This window comes from Lissotriton vulgaris, chromosome 7 (assembly GCF_964263255.1).
Source record: "Lissotriton vulgaris chromosome 7, aLisVul1.2, whole genome shotgun sequence".
NCBI lineage: Eukaryota > Metazoa > Chordata > Amphibia > Caudata > Salamandridae > Lissotriton > Lissotriton vulgaris.
In genome coordinates, this window is record NC_141695.1 from 1232991471 (window position 1) to 1233018027 (window position 26557).

The following is a 26557-nucleotide window of genomic DNA, read 5'->3' on the forward strand; positions in this document are numbered from 1 at the left end:
TGCCGCAGAGCGCCATCCAGGGAAATGCCGGCTCACTGAGCGACAGAGGCGAGGTCATGAGGAGCCCAGGAGCGAGCCTGAGGCAGTGCAGTGCCGGAGTTGTCTAAGAGACACTGCCACCCAGTAGCCAGAGGGTGAAATTGCACCCAGCAAAAGGACTATACTGTGCAATGGCAGCAACATGGGAGAAACACACAGGGACACAATGTACGTGCACCCAAAGGATAGCCTCACACAAAGGCTGAAGGACAGCACATTGCGTAGAGCAAGGGATGCGCACAGCAACGCAGAAGCAGTGAGACTGCCACCATCCCATAGGAAGTAAAACTTTAGAAAGACGCGCCAGAAGCGCAGGAATGCCACGCAGTAACAAGGAAGCCAGACCAAGGACGCAGCACTGTGAAGAGGAAAACGCAAGGAGTGAAGGAACTCTACGCTCAAGGAGGATGACGGAGCAGTAACACAGACCACTGGACGCACTAAGCCACACGGAGACCTACAAACGAAGGCGGAACGGTACCTGATGGCCACAGGTTGTCGTTGCACCGCAGGAGGAGAAAGGAGCACCACCACAGGAAGACACAAAGGTCCCAAGACTCCCCACCAGGCAAGTTCGACACCGGGAGGAAACGCGACAACCGCCGACACTGCTCTAGAGTCCCAGAAAAAATGCATTCACAAAAGGGGGTGGTTTACAAAAGGGGGTGGTGATGAACAGAGTGTCTGAATTGAGCAGACCACTCTTACCCAGTCCAAAGATCAGGGCTTGATCCATCACGTTATTTATCTCACTGCCCCATACCAGCTCAGAACCTGGCTATATGCAAATCAGTCTGTCCCTGGCCCAGTGCATCATGGGAACAGGGCAGACTAAACTACCAAGCCAATTCTTTACCAGAAAGGAGACAAGCTACCGGGGACCGGTTTCTGGCATTTCAGCCGTCTTCGGCCCGGCTTGCTTGAATCCTGATGGAGCAGTGAGAAAGGGACTCATGTCTGAGTATACCCTGCCACACCTATAGTGGCCAAAATCGATTTACAAAAGGGGGTGGTGATGAACAGAGTGTCTGAATTGAGCAGACCACTCTTACCCAGTCCAAAGATCAGGGTTTGATCCATCACCGTTATTTATCTCACTGCCCCATCCCAGCTCAGAACCTGGCTATATGCAAATCAGTCTGTCCCTGGCCCAGTGCATCATCGGAACAGGGCAGACTAAACTACCAAGCCAATTCTTTACCAGAAAGGAGACAAGCTACCGGGGACCGGTTTCTGGCATTTCAGCCGTCTTCGGCCCGGCTTGCTTGAATCCTGATGGAGCAGTGAGAAAGGGACTCATGTCTGAGTATACCCTGCCACACCTATAGTGGCCAAAATCGATTTACAAAAGGGGGTGGTGATGAACAGAGTGTCTGAATTGAGCAGACCACTCTTACCCAGTCCAAAGATCAGGGCTTGATCCATCACCGTTATTTATCTCACTGCCCCATCCCAGCTCAGAACCTGGCTATATGCAAATCAGTCTGTCCCTGGCCCAGTGCATCATGGGAACAGGGCAGACTAAACTACCAAGCCAATTCTTTACCAGAAAGGAGACAAGCTACCGGGGACCGGTTTCTGGCATTTCAGCCGTCTTCGGCCCGGCTTGCTTGAATCCTGATGGAGCAGTGAGAAAGGGACTCATGTCTGAGTATACCCTGCCACACCTATAGTGGCCAAAATCGATTTACAAAAGGGGGTGGTGATGAACAGAGTGTCTGAATTGAGCAGACCACTCTTACCCAGTCCAAAGATCAGGGCTTGATCCATCACCGTTATTTATCTCACTGTCCCATCCCAGCTCAGAACCTGGCTATATGCAAATCAGTCTGTCCCTGGCCCAGTGCATCATGGGAACAGGGCAGACTAAACTACCAAGCCAATTCTTTACCAGAAAGGAGACAAGCTACCGGGGACCGGTTTCTGGCATTTCAGCCGTCTTCGGCCCGGCTTGCTTGAATCCTGATGGAGCAGTGAGAAAGGGACTCATGTCTGAGTATACCCTGCCACACCTATAGTGGCCAAAATCGATTTACAAAAGTGGGTGGTGATGAACAGAGTGTCTGAATTCCTTCCCAGTGTAAGAATTGGCTTTTATAGTTTGGTTTGCCCTGTTCCCATCATGCACTGGGACAGGAACAGACTAATTTGCATACAGCCAGGTTCTGAAACTGGGATGGTGCAGTGAGCTAAAAAACGGTGTTGGATCTAGCCCGGATCTCTTGACTGGGTGAGAGCTTTCTGCTTAATTCAGAGACTCTGTCCCTCACCACCCCTTGTTGTAAATATTTTTGTCCACCCTAAGCGTGGAAGGGTATTCTCAGATGTGAGACCCTTGCTCATTGCACCATCAGGATTCAAGCAAACCGGGCCGAAGACGGCTGTAATGCCAGAAACCGGTCCCCGGGAGCTTGTTTCCTTCCCAGTGTAAGAATTGGCTTTTGTAGTTTGGTTTGCCCTGTTCCCATCATGCACTGGGACAGGAACAGACTAGTTTGCATACAGCCAGGTTCTGAAACTGGGATGGTGCAGTGAGCTAAAAAACGGTGTTGGATCTAGCCCGGATATCTTGACTGGGTGAGAGCTTTCTGCTTAATTCAGAGACTCTGTCCTTCACCACCCCTTGTTGTAAATATTTTTGTCCACCCTAAGCGTGGAAGGGTATTCTCAGATGTGAGACCCTTGCTCATTGCACCATCAGGATTCAAGCAAACCGGGCCGAAGACGGCTATAATGCCAGAAACCGGTCCCCGGGAGCTTGTTTCCTTCCCAGTGTAAGAATTGGCTTTTGTAGTTTGGTTTGCCCTGTTCCCATCATGCACTGGGACAGGAACAGACTAATTTGCATACAGCCAGGTTCTGAAACTGGGATGGTGCAGTGAGCTAAAAAACGGTGTTGGATCTAGCCCGGATCTCTTGACTGGGTGAGAGCTTTCTGCTTAATTCAGAGACTCTGTCCCTCACCACCCCTTGTTGTAAATATTTTTGTCCACCCTAAGCGTGGAAGGGTATTCTCAGATGTGAGACCCTTGCTCATTGCACCATCAGGATTCAAGCAAACCGGGCCGAAGACGGCTGTAATGCCAGAAACCGGTCCCCGGGAGCTTGTTTCCTTCCCAGTGTAAGAATTGGCTTTTGTAGTTTGGTTTGCCCTGTTCCCATCATGCACTGGGACAGGAACAGACTAATTTGCATACAGCCAGGTTCTGAAACTGGGATGGTGCAGTGAGCTAAAAAACGGTGTTGGATCTAGCCCGGATCTCTTGACTGGGTGAGAGCTTTCTGCTTAATTCAGAGACTCTGTCCCTCACCACCCCTTGTTGTAAATATTTTTGTCCACCCTAAGCGTGGAAGGGTATTCTCAGATGTGAGACCCTTGCTCATTGCACCATCAGGATTCAAGCAAACCGGGCCGAAGACGGCTGTAATGCCAGAAACCGGTCCCCGGGAGCTTGTTTCCTTCCCAGTGTAAGAATTGGCTTTTGTAGTTTGGTTTGCCCTGTTCCCATCATGCACTGGGACAGGAACAGACTAATTTGCATACAGCCAGGTTCTGAAACTGGGATGGTGCAGTGAGCTAAAAAACGGTGTTGGATCTAGCCCGGATCTCTTGACTGGGTGAGAGCTTTCTGCTTAATTCAGAGACTCTGTCCCTCACCACCCCTTGTTCCAGAAAAAATGCAGGCACACCCCGTGAGGTAACGGGAGCAACCTGAACACGAAGAAGCTCGGAGTGGTGACGTAACCCTCCGCACCTAACGAATCACAGGAACAGCGTGGACAAAAGCGCGCCTACGCTAAAAGCACTGGAATGGAGCGAAGAGCGACCACACCGAAGACAGCAAAGCGTGAGGACTCACGCAAAAGACCACCGCGATGGTCGCCCCTTGAAGCCGACCCCTCAGACGGTCGCATGAAGAACCCATATGGTCACACACGTGACACACCCAAGAAGCCAGCCAGACAGATGGCCGCACCAAAAGCCGACCCACCGGGGGTCGCAAAAGGAGGTGACCGAAGCAAGGGTCAACAAACCCTAACACAGCAAGTATCCCCCAAGAGTGGACTGGCAAGAGGTCCAAGAAGTTCGAACACCAAGACACAGTCCACGATCAGCGACTAGCGAACTTCAAAAACCACAATGCAACATTCCAAGTCTAAGAGAAGATCGCAATGACCGGTCCAGTCACAGACTAGAAGAAGACAGTGTCCATGAACCAGGACAAGACCATTGGGAAGCAGGCGGAGTGCACGCTGCCTGGAGAAGTCTGGTTAGGGAGATGAAGACAGCAAGAGGACCAGACCGCGTTGAGGAAAGGGAGAATAGAGAAGGAGTGGCCCGACGCCACAAAAGGAAAAGGAGAAGATGTCTGAGTGGCACGTTTACCACCACAGAAGAGAAGAAAGGTGAAGAGGTCTGAGTGGCACGTCTGCCACCACCGAAGAAGAAAGGAGAAGAGATCTGAGTGGCACGTCTGCCACCACCAAAGAGAAGGAAAGGAGAAGAGGTCCAAGCAGCACAACGACAGGAAGACAAGAGAATGGAGTAGAGAAAAGAGGAGTGTGGACCAAGACACTACGACAGACAAGAAGGGGAAACACCGAGGAGAACGTGAGAGGTGCACAACAGTCCACACGCACGACCGGGATACACGTAACATCACTGGAAGAAAGCATCCACATGCGAACCCGACAGTCATACAGGAATGACGGGAGCGAGCAGGCCGGTCTGTTGGCAACACCCACCTCTGGGATGGAACGGACACAAGGGCCGCGGAAATCCAGGGGCACAGGCCTCAGGGACACTGGTGACAGCGGATCCCCAACGAAAGACGGACTGTTTACGCTCGTGCTGAAGATACTGGAAGACCCAAGGTCGCACACGACGGAACCAGTGCCAACAACACCCTTTCAGGTGGAACTTCGGACACGGAGAGAGGACCCGTAGCGACGTCCTTCAACACGTTGGAGCGGCAAGGTGGCATGTCCTCCGGTCCAGTGGGAGCCTGGCAGAAAAGGGCCTCCGGGTCGTCCAGTGAGAGGGGACACCCATGAGAGAGGGGTATCCGTGAGAGGGATAACCTGCAGCTGAAGATCCCATCAGGAATAGACACCAGCTTGAACCAAGCACTTTGACCTGGACGGTCCAGGGTCCAGCGGAAAGCAACACACATGGGACAGGCTATGGACACTTCTACACGTTCGCAGGAAGTGTATCAGAGCGAGCGAGACTGTACAGTCCACCCACAAGCTGCAAGTCTGTCAAGGCAAGAAGAGACACCATTGCCAGTATTTGACGTGACCAGCAGTGGAGAAGACTACGTGGGAGTCGCTGTGATTGAGTTATGGGTTTTGTGTGAACTATATTCTTTCCCACAGGTTGGACTTTAGTTAGTTTAATTTTCTTAACTAAGGTTGGGAGGGATGTACTATCGTAAGACACGGTCTAGTGTCTCAGCATGATATCAGCACACTTAACACCTACCCACTACCAGGCGTCATTGGTCAGATGACCCTGGCCAATAAAAGGGACTGAGTGCACGTGCTCAGGGCCCATTACCCATCCCCAGCCATTGTGTCCGGGTCTGATTGTATGTCTGCAGAATGAGGGCCTAGCGCCCCCACCTCAATCACTACACCGCCGACCCCGGCAGTCTGTGCGATAGGGGCAAGGTGTATGTGCAGAGAGCTTCAGAGGGACACTCAGTCACGAAATCTCCGGGTCCCTTAAAACTATCTGTGGTCCCCACTCTCACCACCGCTGCTTACTTAGAATACCTCTGTGGTCCAGTCTTCCTCCTAGTCACTTCTGCAAGTCCAATGGACCCTAGCAGACATGGCCCGAGCCGCCGTACTGTCCCACAGTGTGAGCAGAGACATGACCCGCTGTAATTGTATGATGGCGCCCTCCTGCAGACTGTGGCGAGGGGCCTCTGACAATCGTGTGTCTTACAGAATTATTAGGCTTTAGCCTGAATAGGGACAGCATCCCTTTGGACACATACTTGCAGTGTCACTGACCGCGAAACCCTTTTTTGGTGTGGGATGGAGTTGATGTGCAGTGTTTACGGGGGTGGGGTTGCTTGCTGGGAGAGCCCCTCTGAAACAGCACTGGAGTCCCCCGCCACCTCCTCCCCAGCGCAGAAAGATAGTGGCCGGGCGCGAGGAGGAGGAGCGCGAGCTTCATTGACTGTCGCTGGATGCATGGAGCGCAGATGGAGCTGGACACACTCGGGGCTGGACACACTCAGAGCTGGACACCTGCACTCAGAGAGGACACGATCACCCTGCCAGCCTGCGCTGCAAGCATCTGAAGAGCGCCTGAAACGTTCTGCGATCTGACACTAAGACCATCCCTCCTTCCCTCAATGCCTGCCTTAAAGCACATCCCACTTTGCACCAGGAGGTGAAGCAGGGCCCTACTACAGCTGGCGTGTTCTTTACTAGGCCAAAGATAGCAATGACATTACGCAATGCCACACTGCACACTCAAATCACGGATAGGACAGGAAATAACCCCCTCCCTCTCTTCCTCCTGAGCCATGACAGTGTAATCACAGAGCGAAAGGTGTTGGAGTGCTTTGTTCATGTTTTTAGCTCAGATCATATGTAACTCTCACTTCACACTTTGTGTCTGTGTACTTTACAACACTTACACATCTTCTTTACTGCACTATTTATCACTACTTTGAAGAGCTCGCAGGCCGGCCTCTTCCTTTGAAATTTATAGTCTAACAAGTGATCAAGAGGATGCCCTTTATTGCAATGCTAAAGGTCTCGCATTTGTGAGAGTTCAAGCTATTAGTATTGTAAATGACAACGCCTTCTATTTATGTTTTAAAACCCAAAACATAAATAAAAGACATTGTCATTTACAATGCTAATAGCTCAAACTTATGTGAATGCGATACCTATTGCATTGCAAATGCTTGTTCTTGGTAGGTAACAGTTTGCAACCCCTTCAATGTAGTTGCTGCAATAATTTAATAAAGTATATTTCTTATGAAACGCAGTGATCGCATAGAAGTAGTCAGTTCTAATTCATTAGGCATCTATCAGTAGTAATTATGATCCTTGGGGCTTGCATAAATGCATTTGCTTTTAAAAGCACATGGTGTTTAAAATTGGGAGGAAAAATGGGATACTATTGGATCTATATTGTGGTGAACCATAAGACGGGGCTGAAAGATGTATTATAAAAGATTACAACAGGCAGAAGGGGGGAGTGGATAGATTCATGAAATATTTCGGAGTTCTATGTAGCATAAAGTACCCCCACCATGAATAGAATGAATTTACATACCAAGCCCCCTTAGGTTCTTTTTGATACATGTTCTCTGACATTCTGCAAAGAGACATCTTGGAATGACTCTGATTTTATGACAGTTTAGCTTTCTAAGCATTGAGGGAATGAAGCTCTATGGAAAGCAACTTCATGTAATTATTATAGATGAAAGTATATCTATTGGAAGGTGAAATAATTGATCAATCTCAGTGATAATCGTGTGCTTCAGACATAGGGGGCTAGCTTCATGAAATTCAATAAATAAGACGGGGGTTGGAAGATGGTGGAGAGTGGGGACATATTCGCATGATTTTTCTCTATAGAACAGAATGAAGATGCATCTATATTTCTCTTTTGTTCATTTATTATTTCAGAACGGACTGCCCGCGGTCAAATCTCTCCTGGCTGTTGTATCCAAGTACGTCCTTTGCCCTGTACTGGTAAGTCCTCCAAACCACTGTGTACCACTGTCAAACTATAAAGAAAGAAATGTGTTAATATTGTTTGACTTCCTCATAGAGCACTCCTATTAATTTAAGTGTATCATGTTGAGAAATCAAATTGTCAGTAGTCTTTGGCCGATTGGCTATCCAATAAGACACTCTTCCATCTGTCACAAAGATTATTCCTGGCCATTGAGACTTTTGTTCAAACATTAGAGCTGCCTATAACTTCACGTTAATTCACCACATTGCAGTGATATTGAGCGTCTTGCAATGACTATAGTGAAAGATATTTCGATCTAGAGTAACATTTAACAATCTGGAATGAATTAGCATGCCGAGTTTAATGGCGGCCACTATTACTTCTGAATTCATTCTTAATCATTTCTACCCACTTCAAAATGATGGCAGGTTCAGTAAATGCAGCAGGTTTTAAGCCTCTGTTTTATTCACAGATCTCTATAGGGGAGCACATTAAAGCTGTGAACAATGGTATAAGAAAGAGGGGCGTCTTCAGCTGAAATTTATTTTAAAGATATGAATTTAGACTCTCATAAGTGTACATTCGCTGTAAACACCTGAGGCAAAATCCCATACAAGAACCTACATTCATTTTTGTGGTTCAACCTGGTTAGCCAGGGCTAGGAGCCATAACAATTTGCAAAAAAAGAATCTCATGGCAATGTCTATGTGCCATACTGAGGTCTTTATTGAAACATTCAGATTTTGGGGGAAAAATATCGCCAGCATTCTGGCACTCGTTGGCGCTTAAGTAAGGGCCCACAACTGGTTCTCCCTTCTTTCAGTATAGGGGTGTATATCCACCAACCCGAATCTAATATTGGTTTCTCTCACCTATACTGTAGGGGACTATGGAGTTGTCTCACTTCCACCTCTGTGGTTATCCAAGTACTAAGATACAAATGTCTGCTACGTGGCAAGCAAACTTGCTGATTCATGGGAGGTTGGTGGATGCCATCGAATTAGGTATTAGCTGTCCAGACAAAGACCAGATGATGATTAACCTGCATTATGAGAGCTGCCTGTTTGTCTTGATGATGAGATGGTAGTTCAGTTCAAAATAACATTGCCTTTCCAGATCTGCAAATGTATCAGTGCAGGGGCTATCTGTAAATTATGCATTTCTGAAAAGAGTTACACTGTGAGATCAAGTATTAATTAAGCAATTTAGCAATTGAAATGTGTGTAGCTAGCAGGTAGTTTATTACAATTATAACAAGCATTAGTAAATGCATTAGTTTTCAACTCTCTTATTAACAAACAGCTGGTTATGTGTGTACCTCTTAGGGAAGCTGTGGGAGTAGTCACCTGGGAGGTAGTTGACAAGGAGCAGTTTTATACCTATTCGAAACGGTTAGTGCAAGCATTAAAGCTGCTTTAGCAATAATACGGAACATTAAAGAGAGAAGCTTTAGTGGATACAATGATTCGTCACCCCGGGTGCATGTCTGAGCCTCCGGTGCTGCCAGGAGTGGATGCACTGATTTTTACCACATACCCAGATCCTTTCCCATATCAGGTCTCGAGGTCTAACAATAAGCACTGATAAACAATTCACAAGTACATCTATGTATGTCTCCAGCTCTCCGCAAGAGAGGATTCCATGAGCACGGAGAGGAGAGGGGAGCAACCAGACAATAAAGTCTCCGGAAATGGAAGAGGGTAAATGAGGGGAAAGCTTCTGGGAGTGTAAAGGAAGGTGGATGGAAAGGACGTAATAGAGGTAGGAAATCATGCAAAATAAGGCATTTGATGTGAGTTTAGCTTGATGTATGGATCAGAAAAGGAGGTTGGAAAAGTAAGGACAATGGGAAGTAAGGAAGGTGCCAGGTAGTAAAAGACTAAGACAGGTGTAGGAAAACCGACGGGCCCGACAATGGCTGCAGAGGGATGGGAGGCTATACAGATGGGCAAAAATAGATGGGTTTGAAAGAAAGGTGGTGATAAATGTAGAAATGAGTAGCGGAAAGGTGCAGGGACTATACTTGTGATGGGAGTTAAGCTTTGCACTCACCTTGGTTCCCAAAGATGGCCATAAGCCGGTGAATGAATAGCTGTCCCAAGCCTCCTTTCTTCGCCACCATCACACTGCTGATAGCTCCTTGATATCAAATTTGGAGCTCCACTCCAAGGAATACAGTGTAAAGGAGTGACCCTGCCATGCTTGGAAAAGTGTGGCAGGCCTCGCCCACTTATACGGAGACAGATAGAGGTGGAAGTGCGGGGATAAAAGAAGGATAAAAAGCTGTCTGATAGAAGAAGGATAATAAAACCCTTCCCCATACCTCTTTTTTTTGCCACCTTCACACAGCTGTTAGCTCCCTGATATAATATTTAGAGCTTCACTCCAAGACACACGGGGGGCTGATTTATGAGCCCTTGCGTCACTTTTGCACTTTTTGTAGCACCAACAGCATTAAAAATGTGCCTTGTTGCACCATATTTACAAAGTGACGCATCTAGGTAGATGCGTCACTTTGTAAACCCCTCCACCACATTATATCTACACCAGGTATAATGTATGCAGGTGGGGGCGTTCCAACACAAGAAAGGGTCGTAGAAGTGACGCAGTGAAATCTATAAGATTTCACTGCGCCACTTCTAGGACGCAAATGCGTCAATATCTTACGCCTGCCTCATGGCTGGCGTAAGACTGATGCAGGCACATTTAACATGGGACTTGCTCATTTGTAATGACTTATTGCTGGAGTTGCGTCACTTTTATGACACACTCCAGCAATGCGTAATTTTTGCGCCTACAGATACGTCAGAAATACAGACGTATCTGTAACTCCTTGCGACATGATGCGTCATACTGTAAATATGACGCATCATTGGTGTCGCAAGGGGGTCCCAATGAAAAGAGACGCATCGCTGTTTTCTCGCGGCGATGCGTCACTTTTCATAAATGAGGCCCACGGTTTAAACGAGCAACCCCACTGTGCTTGGAAAAGTGTGGGAGGCCATGCCCACTTATACGGAGCCGGCTAAAGGAAGCGTGGGGACGTTGAAGGATAAAAATGTGTTTAATGTGTGAAGTGTCGGTAAAAACAACAAAGGTGCTCAAACTTCGAAGTCTGTCAGTGCGTCATCCATCATGCACAAAAAACAACACCATGCAGACCAACTCTTAACTATCGTGAAAACCAGCTACAATATATTAGCTGTGAATCAAAAACACAAGACATGCTGGTGACAAAGTAAATTATGAGAAATTTCTGTGTGAACATATGTTTGCTGCAGCTCCGTTTGGTCGTGGTAATGTAGGTACAATAGTACGTTTTTGTTTAAAGAAATAACTGTTTAAGAAACATTTCTCTCAGCTTCAGACATAAGTGCACATTTTTGCAACGTCTGTTTTAAAGATTTAGTTACGGAGAAACGAATACACTGATACAAGATATTTTGTATGAAACAATAATGTTATGAATCCCCAGTTATAAAAGTTTTCCTCCTGCTGAATTATTAGCCTCTTTTCTGGATATACCATGGCTAGCAAAGCTTGAAATGAGACAAGCTCGGATGGTGAACCCGCCAGAGCAGGCTTCCCCGGTGCAGACTACGTATGGCTGGAACCTTTGCAAGTAGCCACTGGCGATCAATCACATATGGCTGCAGGTTTCGAGTTCAAAGTACGCAACATAATTCCAAGCAGGCAGTCAGAACAGCTCAGTTTCATTAGTTATGTTTTACCTAGAAGCTTCCTGACAGGAGTTCATTGACACATCTCCCTGGAAGCCGGTCAAACCCGTTGGCAGTTTTGCCATGATGACATATTGCTCAATGGAAAGAGAGGGTGTCATAAAGCCATTACCTCAGCGTGCTCCATGGAGAGAGGGAGTGCCCAAAATGGAAAAATATGTGTGTCTGCCATGCCCAGTATAAAGAGCGCGAAATCTACATGGTGGGTACTGCAGTAGCGGGGACTACAGCCACTGTGCCAGCTGAAAGCAGAATGCTGCTAAAAATACCACAATTTGTCACCTGCAAATTGGTACGTTTTAGTTTCAGTCCTTTCGCCATTACCCATTTTCTGATCTAGACAATAATATTCATCCCACACTGTGAAAAGCCTTCATTAGCTGGAATACTTCATTACACAAAGCAGTCTCCAACCACTCTGGAAACATTTCTAAAGTGCACGCAGTTAATCGAGAAGAGCCGACCACAAGCATGTGTTCCCACTAATGATTTATAAAAGCAGCTACAGGATGAAAAACTGCTACAAAAATATTAATAGCAATACACAATCAATCAATCAACACGTTTTTTACTTTTTTTTTACAAGCTGTAAATATTTCCTTACTTTCCTACATGCAGCCATAAAATATGCCTATTTAGTGCTGGAGGTGTTCCAGGGCACATTTTGAAGTGTGCATGTAAAGCATTGGCGGAGACTACAGGTCTGCAATCCGCTTATGGAATTCCGAAGGCCAGACATAAAAAACAAGCGAGGGCAGCCATTGCAAAAATGGTGTTTACAGATGGAGGGGCTGTGTGTGGTGACGGTCTAGCGTCACGTAGGCAGGAAACGGAAGGGCGGGACCGGAAGCGGAAGGCGGCCATTTTTAGGTAGTTGGCGCCGACCGCGGGAAGAGTCAGAATCTCTTCCCGGCGCTCCGGTGATTAAAGAAAAGTTAACTTTCAAAGGCTTCGTTGTGGTCATTTCGGGGGCTTCCACAATGGCGACGAGGATTGGGATGTAGACCCCGCCCCCAGCCACCGAAGAAAAAGAAAAAAAAGTAAAATTTACACAGACAGAAACACACCGGAGCGTGGCAGAGGACACTAGGCAGTCTTCACCAGAAGCCCAGCCAGCAACAAGAGACCAGCGGACACACGCAGAGGCAGAGGTACGCCACAGGGAAACAGCGCATAATGATACACGGCGTGAAAAAGGGGCTGCACACCATTATTAAGAGGACGCATCCTCGAGGGGGCCCCACAGCATTGCAGCGAACCTCACCTCCGGCCAGTGGCCTAGCTCAGCACGCTGGCGGCGCGGCAACCACACGGGGAAGGGTCAACAGAAAGAGACACAGACCATAAGAGCGGTCAGCAAACGTCGACACCTGGCGGAAGCAAGACAAAGAGCAGTGCCACAGACAGTGAGCACAGTGACGAGGACGCTGACACGCATCAGCCACCAGGTAGCCCACCTGGCAAGCGCATACCAGAGCAAGCAGATACCAAGGGTGGCAACAAGATGGCTACTCAGTCCACCTCCCTCACCCAAATGGTGCCTTTCATGTCGAAGAGTGGTGAGCCAGAAATGCAGTGGGAGGACTGGAAACGGTACTTCCTCAACTATTTGGAAGCCGTGGAGGAAGAAGGAGGGGCACCATTTTCGAGTCCTAGGAGGAAGAAGATATTGTTACACAACTTGGGTCCAGAAGGGATCAGGGTATACGACACCATAGTCAAGGGCACGAGAAACGCAGCAGACACAAATGTGTTCGGTCACGCCATTGTAGACCTAGACGCGCACTACAGGCCAGTAGTTTGTGTGGCAATAGACAGACACAACTTCTTCCAGAGGAAACAAAAAGGGGGAGAGTCGGTGGATGAATATGTGGTGGCACTACAAAAGTTAGCCTTGACATGCAAATTCGGAACGCTACATGATGACCTTATAAGAGACCAGATCATTATGCACACGTCCAGCACTCACATTCAGGAAAAATTATGGGTCAATGGTGATTCCCCTCTAAAGGAAGTATGGGCCATGGTGAAAAAGGCGGAAATGTTTAAGAGATGCGCGCAAGCAGCCCGGAAGGAGACAGGAGGAACGCAAACCATATGTAAGATAATTACACCCGGAAGGAACGAGAGATCAAGGCCAAGAGACCAACAAAAGGGACAAGATGGAAAACGGACACCCCAAACCAGCCACGCTTACCAGAGGACAAGCAGGGGCAGACGACCGAGGTGCTATAGATGTGGAAGCATGTCGCATTTAGGAAACGACAAAGCGTGCCCCGCATTCAGGGCTAAATGCTCATTCTGCAGCGTGTTTGGGCACTATGAGAAGGTGTGCCGCCGAAAACCCAGAGGAGCCAGGATAAAATATGTGGACCAGGAACAACAAGGTGAAGTAGAGAGCCAGGAAGAAGAAGAGGACCTGGAAGAAATCCTCTACATCGACGTGCAAGTACTATAAATGGATGGTGAAGAGACGGACAAACCTAAGCTGACGATGAGCATTGGAGGGGTGTCGATGGAAATGATCGCAGATAGCAGAGCACCCATTTCCATAATACAGAGGAAGGTTTGGGAAGAGAAGTTTGGGGCCCAAAGAGAAGAAGGATTGCAACCAATGGACTTGAGGCCAGTAACGTACACTGGGCAAAGGATCCCAATGTTAGGGTATTGCCCCTTGTTGTTTGAATTCAGAGGACGCCAGGCAAATTGCAAATTATATATTGCCGAGAAGGGGCCATCAGTGCTCAGCTGGAAGGACCAAGGAGCACTGGGCATACTGTTGAATCCAGGCGGAGTAGAAAATATCTTACTAATGGACAGGGAAGGACAAGAAGGAGAAGGCAAAGGAGGGTCCTGGCATAAGGCATATCCCAAAGTCTTCAATGGTCAAATAGGTGAATTGATCAAGTACAGACACCTCATAAAGCTGAAGGAAGGAGCGGTCCCTGTTGTCCACAAAGTGAGGAACATCCTGTTCCGGTGCAGAGAGGCAGTACAAGCAGAACTTGACAGACTGGAAAAAGAAGGGGTCATAAGAGCCATCGAGAGTGCGGAATGGCTTTCGCCTCTGGTTGTAGCGCAGAAGCCTAATGGGAAGGTGAGACTATGTGTGGACCTCAGAGAACTCAACAAAAATATCATGGTCGACAAGTTTCCCCTACCCCGCATCAGCGAGATGTTGGCTAAGACCAAAGGCAAACGGTGGTTCTCCACAATAGACTTGTCATCCGCCTATCACCAAGTCAAGTTGCAACCTTCATGCAGTCACCTCACGTCGTTCATCACTCCCTTTGGCTGTTACGAGTTTGTAAGGATGCCTTTTGGCCTGGCCTCAGCGGCGGCAGTATTCCAAAAACTTATGCACAGGCTATTCCGGAAAGAAAAAGGAGTCCAGTTCTTCCAGGATGACATTCTGGTCATGGGAGACACTAAATTGGAACACGATGAGAAGCTGCACATGGTACTACGCACACTGCAAGAAAATGGATTGACGGCGGAGTGGTCAAAATGCAAGTTCGGGTGCAATCCGTCACGTATCTGGGACACGAAGTGAGCGGAAAGGGGATTGAACCAAAACGTTCCAATATGCAAGCCATCCTGAGAGCACCAGCACCGAGCAAGAAGGAAGACGTCCGGTCATTCCTGGGAATGCCTGAATTCTACAGCAAATTCATTCTCCACTTTGCCACAAAAACTCATCGCTTAAGACAACTGTTGAAGGAAAGGAATGGATTTCAGTGGAACCAGGAGGAACAGACCGAATTAGAGACTCTGAAACAAGAGATGAGCGACGCAATTCCCCTCAAGGGATTTGACCCGGATGCGGAATCGATACTGACAACAGACGCGAGTGACCGAGGCCTGGGAGCGGTGCTAATGCAGCGGTCGGAAATTGGGGAGATATCCACAGTTTGTTTTGCCTCAAGGTCTCTGGCGCCTAACGAAGAGAAGTTTAGCGTCATTGAGAAAGAGATGCTGGCTGTCGTATGGGCGATGGAGAGGTTTAGGCAGTATCTGTGGGGTGCGAAATTCCTGGTGAAAACAGATCACAAACCTTTGGTCAAGGTACTGACGTCCAGTGGGCATGCGCACGCCACCCCGAGGATCGAAAAAATGACACTGCGTCTGCTAGACTTTGTGTATGAAGTGAAACATATACCAGGACCACAGAACAAAGTAGCCGATTTTTCAAGTCGTGCGGCAGCCATGGAGGATGCAAATGAACAAGAGCGCCCAAAGTGGGAAGGATACATAGTGGCCACCATTCAGGACATGGAAAGGGTGATCAGCGCATAAGACTGGGAAGAGGCCTACAAGGCAGATGAAGACATGGAAGGGATCAAGGGATATGTAACCCACGGATGGCCGGAAAAAAGGCACCTAAAGTAAGCACTAAGAAGGTTCTGGGAAGTAAGAGATGAACTGTCTCTGGCAGAAAACCCAGTGTTTCTTTTAAGGGGCGACAAAGTAGTCCCACCGCATGGCATAATTGAACATTTGATGGTGCTTCTACATAAAGGGCACCAGGGAACCACCAAAACTAAGGCCCTGGCCAGACAAGCATACTGGTGGCCAGCCATGGATGCCCAAGTGGAAAGACATGTGAGAGATTGCGAGTCGTGTGCCAAGGCCGACAAATCCCAGAGCATGATGAGACCAGCTTTAGGAAAGTTCCCAGTGCCGGAAGGACCATGGGAAATGGTGTCTGTCGATATCATGGGACCTGTCCTCAACAAGGAAGGAGTACAGAAGCACGCCATCGTCATGGTTGACAGGTACTCTAAATGGCCTGAGGTGGTTGTAAAGGAGAAGGTGGACACAGAAGTGGTGGTAGACTTTCTACGCAATGTTTTCATCAGGGAAGGAATCCCTAAAGTAATCACTTGCGACAACGGACCGCAGTTTGTGTCGGCGCAGTGGGAAGAGTTCACATCCAGGAATGGCATTGTGGTAAATCACACCCCCATCTATCATCCAGCGGGCAACGGCCAAGTTGAACGCTTCAATCGAGTGATAATGGGCACCATCCAAGCGGCCATTGATGAGGGACTGGACTGGGAGAGAGAATTAATGAAGATGTTATGGGCCTACCGCATAACCCCGGGCAGCACGGGGTACAGTCCCGTCAAAGTATTGAGAGGAAGGGATGCCTTCACGAAGGACATTATGGTGTGAAGAAAAATGGTGGTGCAAAGTAAGTGGTCACCTGCGGTGGTTAGAAAGAACCTAGAGAGAGCGCAGGAAGTGTACACTGAGCATTTCAACAAGAGACATAATGTGCAAGGAGTGGAGTTGGAGAAAGGCGACTGGGTCAGAGTGAAATCAGCCATCTTAAAAAGAAAATGGGAGAGCAAGTTTTCACCGCCCCTACGAGTAATAGAGCCGTATGCCCGGTCGGCCTTACTCAGTGACGGCAAGGTGTGCAGCAATGCAGAAAGATTTTGAAGTGGGGAGCAGAGATGGAGGAAGACATTGAGAATGTAGAAGAAGGAGAAGGAGAAAGTAACGGAAGGAACAAGGGAAATGTAGAAGAAGGTGTGGAGCAAGTAGGAGAAAGCAGTACGGAAGGGAATGGAGAAGACGGAGCAGAAGAAGGAACGGAAGGCGGGAGCAAGGAAAGATCGGACAAGGAGGCAAAGAAGAGAAGTACAGAGGAAGTTAGTGGAAGGAGTGACAGAGAGATGCAGAGTGGTAAAGTGGGAGATGGAGCTAAGAAGACGAGAGCAGGAAGGGAAGTAAAGGTTCCAAATAAGTTCAAGGACTTTGAGATGGACTACAAGTAAGGACTAGATTTCATGTTATGTCATTGCATTAAAGGGGGGAGATATGTGGTGACGGTCTAGCGTCACGTAGGCAGGAAACAGAAGGGCGGGACCGGAAGTGGAAGGCGGCCATTTTAGGTAGTTGGCGCCGACCGCGGACAGAGTCAGAAGCTGTTCTCGGCGCTCCGGTGATTAAGGAAAAGTTAACTTGCAAAGGCTTCGTTGTGGTCATTTCGGGGGCTTCCACACTGTGGTGTGAGCTGGAGAAAATTATAGGCAACCAAAATGAACAGCGCTGGTGTAGAGCATGGCTAGGATTAAAAAGAAATGACAGCGCTTAAAAAATAAAAACAAGCACAGCGCACGTACTGTGCAGGCAAAGCACTGGTAGAGACTACACGTCTGCAACCTGCTGTGGGAAATTCGAGCACCGGAAATAAAAAACAAGCGAGGGTGGCCATTGCAGGAATGGCATTTACAGGGGAGGGGCTGTGACATGCGCTGGGGAAACCAAAGGCAAACAAAAAGTACAGCGCTGGTTAAGAGTGAGGCTATGGTTAAAAAGAAATGCCAGCACTTTAAAAATAAAAACAAACATAGAGCAAGTGATCTGCAGGCATTACCTTAAAAAATCGTTTCACAAAATTGGATGGAAACAGTACTTTGGCCCCGGGAAACTGATAAGAGAAGCACACGAGGAACAATACGAGGAAACAACAGGAAATAGTATGCTACAGCCGATAGTAGCAGAGGAAAAGAAAGCGGTAAGCATAGAAGGTAATAAAAAGCAAGGAAAGCAAGTGGGAGGGAGTTAAGCCCCTCTTAAAATTTACATTAAAGTACAAAAGATTTCACAAAAGCACAGCGCAAGTGGTGTGCAGGGGAAACATAATGAGTGTATTAAAGCATGAATGGCTGGAACTAAAATGTAACTTTCAGGTCCCAAATTCTAAATTCAGTAGTCTAGATCTGTAAGTAAACCTATCTGCTACTGAGATCTGCATGCGACAATGGGTCGCAATGTTTAAATTCTAGGTAGATAGCTCAGGAGCTAATGTAGGAGATTATGGTTTCTTTCTGAAACTTGCAGGCCAATGGCATTAATCCAAGTCAGATAACTGAGCAAGTGTATGTGTCAGCTGCCGAAATTTCTTTGTAACTTGCAGGGCACAAGCTCTAATGCTAATTCTAAGGTTGGGCTGGTTATGATACCTGCTGCATAGAGCTATTGTTAACGTAAAGATCAAAACCCTGATGGCAGCAAGTTAGCTGGGTTAATAAATTGTGACAAACATATTCGTGCACAGCATGTTAGCGCATGTCAGATTCAATGAGGCAGATGGAAATATTAATGTATCTTTTACAGGGACCTATCTTACTCTGCAGATCACATGTTCCATTTCCGGTGGGGCTGACTTATATTCTTCCAAGGGCCAGGAAAAAGTACATTTGAATTAGGTAACAGGGTCAAATGTCAGATGAGATTTTGCTGCCTTTCATCATTCCAATGATAGTGAAGGTGTGCCTTTAAATTAACAGTGGTTACCACAGCATGTGGATACGCAAGATTTGGATTCATTAAAGTAATTTTTCTAAATGGAAAGCTAGCAAGGTTAGTAAAAGACTGTATTAATCATATCACTCAGGCTAATCATCAAATTCAGAAGCATGCACAAATGCTTTTGGGAGTTTTCTCTGTAAATACTCACCAACTTCCATAGCCTCCCATAAAAAAAAAAAAACATTAGGACATTGCTCATATTTGCTGGTGTAGCCTCAAAAACATGAACATTCAGTGGTATTTAAGAGGAATTTTCTGAATACTCTGCCCCAAGATCAATGAATGTTCTTTATATTCACCCTGAAAACCTGGCCTACTCCCAATTCATCACTATAAAATAAAGTGGCTAGATTTTCAAGCACGACTGAGGAAACGGTGAGCAGCGTCATTTCAGTCATGTAAAGTGCTTATTTTAAGCCGGTGAATGCCTTTTTCCTCATCAGACTTTGATCCAGACAAAAAGTGAGAAGAGTAAACACAGAAGGATAAAAGAAGGATGGATAGAAAGACATAAAACCAGTGACTAAGAAAGTGAGGAAGAAAAAGAACCTGCACGAAAGGGGCAGGGAATGCTTGGTGGTGTAAGAAGGAAGCTTGAGGTGCAGTCAAAACTGCACAGCCTTGGTATTCGCACCCTAACCTTCCATAACAGCAGCAATGGCATCTGAGCAAAACTTGCAGCCCCTGCCCTTAGTTTTCTTCAAACTAACCACTGGTCCTGTAACACAAAATTCCTGGTTTTTAATTATAGCAGGACTGCTACATAGCACCATCTCCCTATGCGGTACACAAACTAAGCTTTCCTCACTCGGTGACTCAATAAACCTGTGAATGATTAGCAAACTGGAGTTTAGTTTGGCAGCTACTTTGAAACTGTGACTGGTGACTCCCAGGACCACACTTAGAGGCACCCTCATCTACAGACCACCAGGAACCCGCACACAATTTAATGAAGACATCATTGACTTCATCAGCCCACATGCCCTCGCCTCCGAGAACTACATTTTACTGGGAGACCTCAACTTCCACCTGGAAAAGAATAACGATAACAACACCACCACCCTTCTGGACAACCTCGCAAATCTTGGACTCAAACAACTTGTTGACAACCCCACCCACCTTGCCGGACACACGCTCGACCCTATCTTCACCTCCAGCAAACACATCTCCTTCGATCACACCACGGCTCTCCATTGGACGGACCACAGCTGCGTTCATTTCAGCTACAAAAAGATCACGACCCACATCCCACCACAACCTATTCCTCAAAGAAACTGGAACAAAATCACCACCGACCAACTCTTCACATCGCTTAACCAAAACCCCCCCACCATATCATCGGACCCAAACCAAGCTGCCACCAAACTCACACAATGGATCACCCACAGCGCTGACAAATTAGCACCCTTGAAAAACCACCAGATCAAACAAGGTAGCAAAAGGCCCCTTGGTTCAACGATGACCTTAAGAAATCCAAGAAGCTATGTCGCACCCTCGAGAAAACCTGGAGAAAAAACCCAACCCCTAACAACCTGACAACCTTCAAGGACGCCACCCGCAAACACCACCAACTGATCCGATCCACCAAGAAATCTGCATTCAAGGATCGACTCGACAACAACACCCACAACAGCAAAGAATTATTTGATATCGTCAGAGAATTTACCAACCCCACCGCCGGCACCAACGATATCACTCCCTCCCAAGACCTCTGCGACTCCCTATCCTCCTTCTTCCACAACAAAATCGCCGACATTCATAACAGCTTTGGAAACCTGTCCGAAGAACAACCCACTCAACCCACCTCCGATCCTAAACAGCACTCTCACAACCTTTACGCCTGGAACCCAATCACAATTAAAGGCACCATCCGCCTGATGAACTCCATCCACTCAGGATCGCCAACCGACCCATGTCCCCACCACATTTTCAACAAAGCAGACTCCATCATCGCACCCCATCTTTGCGATGTCATCAACTGCTCCTTCAACTCCGCTACCTTCCCAGAAAGCTGGAAACATGCCGAACTCAGCGCCCTTCTGAAAAAACCCACAGCGGACCCCTCTGAACTTAAAAACTACCGCCCCATCTCACTCCTCCCCTCCCCGGCCAAAGTCATCGAGAAAGCCGTCAATAGCCAGCTCGCCGCCTTCCTTGAATCCAATAATTCACTTGACCCCTCACAGTCCGGCTTCCGAGCCAAACACAGCACCGAAACCGCCCTCATCGCTGCCACAGACGACATCCGAAAACTACTGGACAACGGAGAAACAGTTGCCCTCATCCTACTTGACCTCTCCGCCGCCTTCGACACAGTCTGTCATAACACCCTCATTCAACGCCTCAGCAACATCGGAATACAAGGAAAAGCGTTGGACTGGATCATCTTGTTCCTCGCCGGTAGAACCCAAAGAGTCCGCCTCCCCCCATTCAAATCAGAGGCAACCGAAGTCATCTGCGGCGTAACACAAGGATCATCACTCAGTCCCACCCTCTTCAATGTATACATGAGTCCTCTTGCATCCATCGCGTGACAAGACAACCTCAACATCATCTCCTACGCAGACGACACCCAGCTGATCCTCTCCCTCACCAAAGATCCTAACACCGCCAAAACCAATCTACACGAAGGTATGAAAGAAGTAGCCGAATGGATGAGGAACAGCCATCTAAAACTTAACTCGGACAAAACGGAAGTCCTCATATTAGGATCATCCCCCTCCACCTGGGATGACTCATGGTGGCCACCGGCCCTGGGTACAGCACCCATACCTACAGATCATGCACGTAACCTGGGCTTCATCCTAGACTCCTCCCTCTCGATGGCCAGACAAGTCAACGCCGTCTCATCTTCATGCTTCAACATCCTTCGCATGCTCAAAAAAATCTTCCGCTGGATCCCCACCGAAATAAGAAAGACAGTCACCCACGCATTAGTCACTAGCAGACTAGATTATGGAAACACCCTCTACGCCGGAACCACAGCCAAACTACAGAAAAAACTCCAACGCATCCAAAACGCCTCAGCCAGACTCTTACTGGACATCCCCCGTCAAGCTCACATTTCCGGTCATCTGAGGGATCTCCACTGGCTTCCCGTCAACAAAAGAATAACATTCCGTCTCCTCACCCACACACACAAGGCCCTCTACGTCCTAGGACCCGAATGCCTCAACAAACGACTATCCTTCTACACACCCACCCGCCAACTATGTTCATCCAATCAAGCCCTCGCCACAATCCCGCGCATCAATAGCTCCACCATGGGAGGAAGATCTTTCTCCTATTTAGCGGCCAAAAACTGTAATTCTCTCCCCGCTCACCTCCGCCTCACACAGAACCACCTCTCCTTCAGAAAGCAGCTGAAAACCTGGCTATTCGATAAATGATGCACCCACTCTCACTCAAGCGCCTTGAAACCCTCTGGGTGAGTAGTGTGCTATAAAAATTACTGAACTTGAACTTGAACTTTATCTACATACATTTTAGAACTCATCCAAAACATATGTAATATAAGTGGAGAACACAAGGTTGCCATTAACGCCCAAACGTCAAGGCCCCAGCATCTAAATTAAATACTACCATGTTTTTGTTGTTTAAACAAAGATAGTAAAGCACTCAATGGGAGTTTATACAAAGTCAGTCCATAAAGTAAGGATTCTTATAGAATTTCAAATCTGTAATTTATTGCAGACAGAAGCCAGGTAACTGTGATCATCGGTATAAACTTGTTGAAAACAGGAGAAAACAATCAACACATGTTTTGTCACAAAGTGACTTCTTCAAGGCTGTAAATGAGTATAAACATCTGATCACCTAAGTGTATCTTTACATACATTTTTCAAGAATACAAGTTTCATCTGTACTTGCATGCCCTAGAAAGGAAGGGGCTCCTGCACCCGTGCTCCCAAAAGATTCTGTAAGAATTTTAAAGCATGTGATGAGTAACGTTAAATCCCAAAGTGTGTAAAGTAAGTAGAAGTGAGGAGTTTTCTATAGATAACAATGAATAAAGATGAGGCGTCTTTGAAGTGATCATCTAAGTTGTGGAAAATGTGAAATCCAAGGTTTGAGACTTCTAGTCCGACAAAGTAACCACCTACACCAACATCCACCCAGTGCATGCATAAGAGTAAAACATGCCTAGATAGACTCAGATGAAAGAAGTGCTGACCTAGGCAAGTATAAATATCCTGGTAAGCAATTTGCAAGTTACAAGATTTGGAGAGCCAATATCTGGTTAACACAGAGAACCCAAAGTGTAATAAGCATGGTTACTTCACAGCAAGAAAAATTAGTCAAAAGTTAACATATTAAGTCGGCTACATTGCCAAACCTTACAAGAATCGTGCAAGGAAAAGATCCTAGCCATCAGATACCAATGGATCAATTCCTGCATCCAATGTTGTGAAGAAAACCTCTGTTGTAAACGTAGTCTTCTACTAATCAAGAGCCTTAAGTAACCTATTGATGGAGGTAAGAGAAACATAAGACTAATGTCCCTCTACAGAGTGTGGTAAGCTAGGTTGGGGAGGTAATTCTTCATATATCACAGTACTGGCCTGTGGTCCAAAGACGCAAATGTAGGTCTCCATCAAAACGTGTCAGGGGAAGTACAGTGAAAACAACTGGGATTCCAAAAACCATGATTATGTAAAAAGACAAAAGGGGGGTGGGAGAGAAAATAATGTAAGTACAAGAGCATGTACGTGGTGTCACCACATTATTAGTCTGACAAATCTCACCTGTGGACCATGAATGTCTGTAGATGGTCCAGAATTCATATGTGACTCAATATGTGACAGCAGTGGATAAAAGACAAGTACTTGATAATAAATTGGGTGGCACCCACAATAATAATCCTGACAGCAGGTATAGAGAATATAATGTATATTAAAATCTGGATCACAAAATGGTGTAGGTCTTACCTATCTAACCAAAAGGAGTATGAGCATGTCAAACCCTGAGTAGCAGTTAACAAGATCAGGCAGAGTCTTTGATAAGCTTTTGCCTGTGAGATAAAAACATGTAATTATCTCCTCAAAATGTGTACAGTAAGGTGAATTTCACTATTGTACAAATGGTGTTATAAGTAGCAATAAAGTGCCAGAGTCTCAAAATTATGTGTGGCAAGTGCCCACTCGAGTCGAATAGAGATACTCCTGCACCAGTCTCCATGAGCAATAAGCAATCCTTTACCCTTCTAGGTTGGCTGTCAAAGCTTGTAATAAAACAGAGTACTGTAAATAAATGTGGCAAAATGTCAAAACAAATACACCCTTAAGAGAAAAACAATGTAGAACCCCTTTGTGTGCTAAATACGTTTTGCAAGGTGGTGGGAATTAAAATCCTTAAAGTCAAAGGTGAGCGCCTTGTCCATAAAATGGCTTGTGCATGAGCCAACAAGTACAGTACATACATTTAAACCATCTATAAGCAATGTAAGGCCACTTGATATGTATAATTATAATAAGCCCCATGAGAGACTGTCATGGCACGACAAATAGAGGGCATTACTTGCAAGAGCATAATGAAATTGCCGTGGCGAGTTACCTTTCAACGTGAAATGTCCACGTGCAGTCTTGTCATCCCAGAAGAATGGAGCTGACGCTAACGTGATGCCGATGTACTTAAGTGATCAGTAAATAGAAAGAAAAAAGAGACACCCCTCCCTAATGAATTACATAATCATAAGATTTGCTAACGTGGCCAGGTGAAAATTGCATGCAGACTACAATGCTTGAGTCTGTGCAGCATTTGAAAAAAGTGTTGAGAGTCAAGGAAAGAAATAAAATTGAAAAAAAAAAGAATAATGAATGAGAACAAAATGAATCCCCAGGCCAAGTAAGACCACAAGATAACATCTACAGTGTAATGTAAATTTGTAAGATAATGGTATATTGAAATCATAGGAGTATTCACCGGGGTCACATTCACAATGAATGGGCAAGGAAAAAGGTAAAAAAAGGAGAAAAATATAGTAGTCAGCAAAATACTGTGAAGCCCGATAAAGTAAGAGGTATAGGATCCGAGTAATAGGCAGAAAGCCCTTGATTCAGCCATATTGGAGTGGTTCACAGAGTGAGCAATTCATGCTAGTTATAATGTACAACAGATGTGAGAGATAGACAATATGAGTAAATGTGGAAAAATAGAGCCAGCCACTCCTTGTGGCCACAGACAGTAAAGTATAGAAAAGGCTATCCAACATTAGTATTCATATTCAACACTGTGTTTTCGCTAAGCTGTTAACAGTTAAATTCTGAAAGGGCATAACATTGTATGGGTGAGCAATATGAATAAATATGAAATATTAAAATCGGTCATAGACAGTAAATTCTCCAAAATGAATATTTATATTCAAAACAATATTTTTACTGAGCTCTTTTAACAATATGGTGGTTCATGGTTAGTCATGTATTGTACCCCTAACAGTTAAATTCTGAAAGCACACAATATTATTTAAAAAGAGTATACCCTGTGCAAAGCCATAATGCTAGCCATAATAAATTATCCAGAAGAGTAAGGTGTTCAAGATTACAACATATAACAATTTGGGTTGCCTTACCATTGTGTATCAAATAAATAACTGGCAATAAGACCATTGAGTTGTTGACATGAGAATCCTCACATATCTGCTCATAGGATCTCTAACCCTGTGTAATTTTCTATTGATAGCTAAGAAATATTGTTAATGTAATCCATGAGAAATACATGCAGTTCCCTATCGCTATTAAGGCCCCTATCAACAGCCGTAAGTTTGGTGATTCATTTGGTTTCTGCACTCATTAGGGTCATGTTCCTATCACCACCTCCAGGGTCACACTCAACATGCACTATACAATGAAATTTAATCCAAATCAGCTCAGATCCTGAATGTGTCATGTTGTACTGTGTGGCAAAAGGGTAACTTGTATTGTTATTTTTTATGCTTCTTATATGCTCTTGTAGCAATTCATTCAAGTGTCAGTAAGTGCTACCCTCATATATATTTTGGCATTGACAAACAATACAGTATATTAATTTTTGTTATAGCAGTTTATCAACTGCTGAATATGGAGTTTAATTGCTGCATTATATTGAAAACATGTCTGTTTTTCCGCTGCATATTGACAGACGTTGCATCTCATACATTTACTGAAACCCTTTGTTTTGGCTAAGAACTACAAACCAATCCCTTTGTGGGTGCTAGGGATGATGTAACATAGGCACCAGATTTTTCTCAGTGTGGTACCCCTTTTATTTGTAACCATAGGTTTGGGAGATATGTATTTACTTGGGGTAGAATCCGACTTAAATATATGCCAGTTCTTGTGAAGAAGTTTTTTACACATCATGACTTTGTGTACAGTATTTAGTTATCAGGTCCAATATCAGGTCAGTATTGTAGACTTTAGATTTGAATTTTAGAAGGGAATTGCATTCTGCTTTCACAATTCTCTTTCTTGCTTTGGCTAAAGTGCTGTCAGAATAACCTCTCTGGATGAAACGGTGCTCAAGCTGATAGAAATGCACGCAGTGGGTTTCCTACTAGGTTTAGAAGCTATTTTGGTAACATAAAGAAATTCTATTTGGCTGTGATTAACCTGTGTAAAGGTCAGGTTGTAAGGGTCTTGTTAAGATGTTGAAAAAGTGAGTTAGCTGAGTCAAACTGCCTGTCCAGAGGACAAAAATATTGTCTTAATATCTTCTCCAACATACTATGTGTTCTACAATCTCCGGTGGGGGATGTGACCACAAATTA

General features: G+C 46.0%; 1 protein-coding gene across 1 annotated transcript in view; it reads left to right on the forward strand.

Moving 5' to 3' along the window:
* LOC147703294 (uncharacterized) overlaps positions 1-26557 on the forward strand; it is a 157825-nt gene that overhangs the window by 92328 nt on the left and 38940 nt on the right. Inside the window, exon 7 of the mRNA XM_086929490.1 lies at positions 7699-7764. Within this exon, the coding sequence (XP_086785616.1) occupies positions 7699-7764 (66 nt within the window). The remainder of the gene's footprint in view (positions 1-7698; positions 7765-26557) is intronic.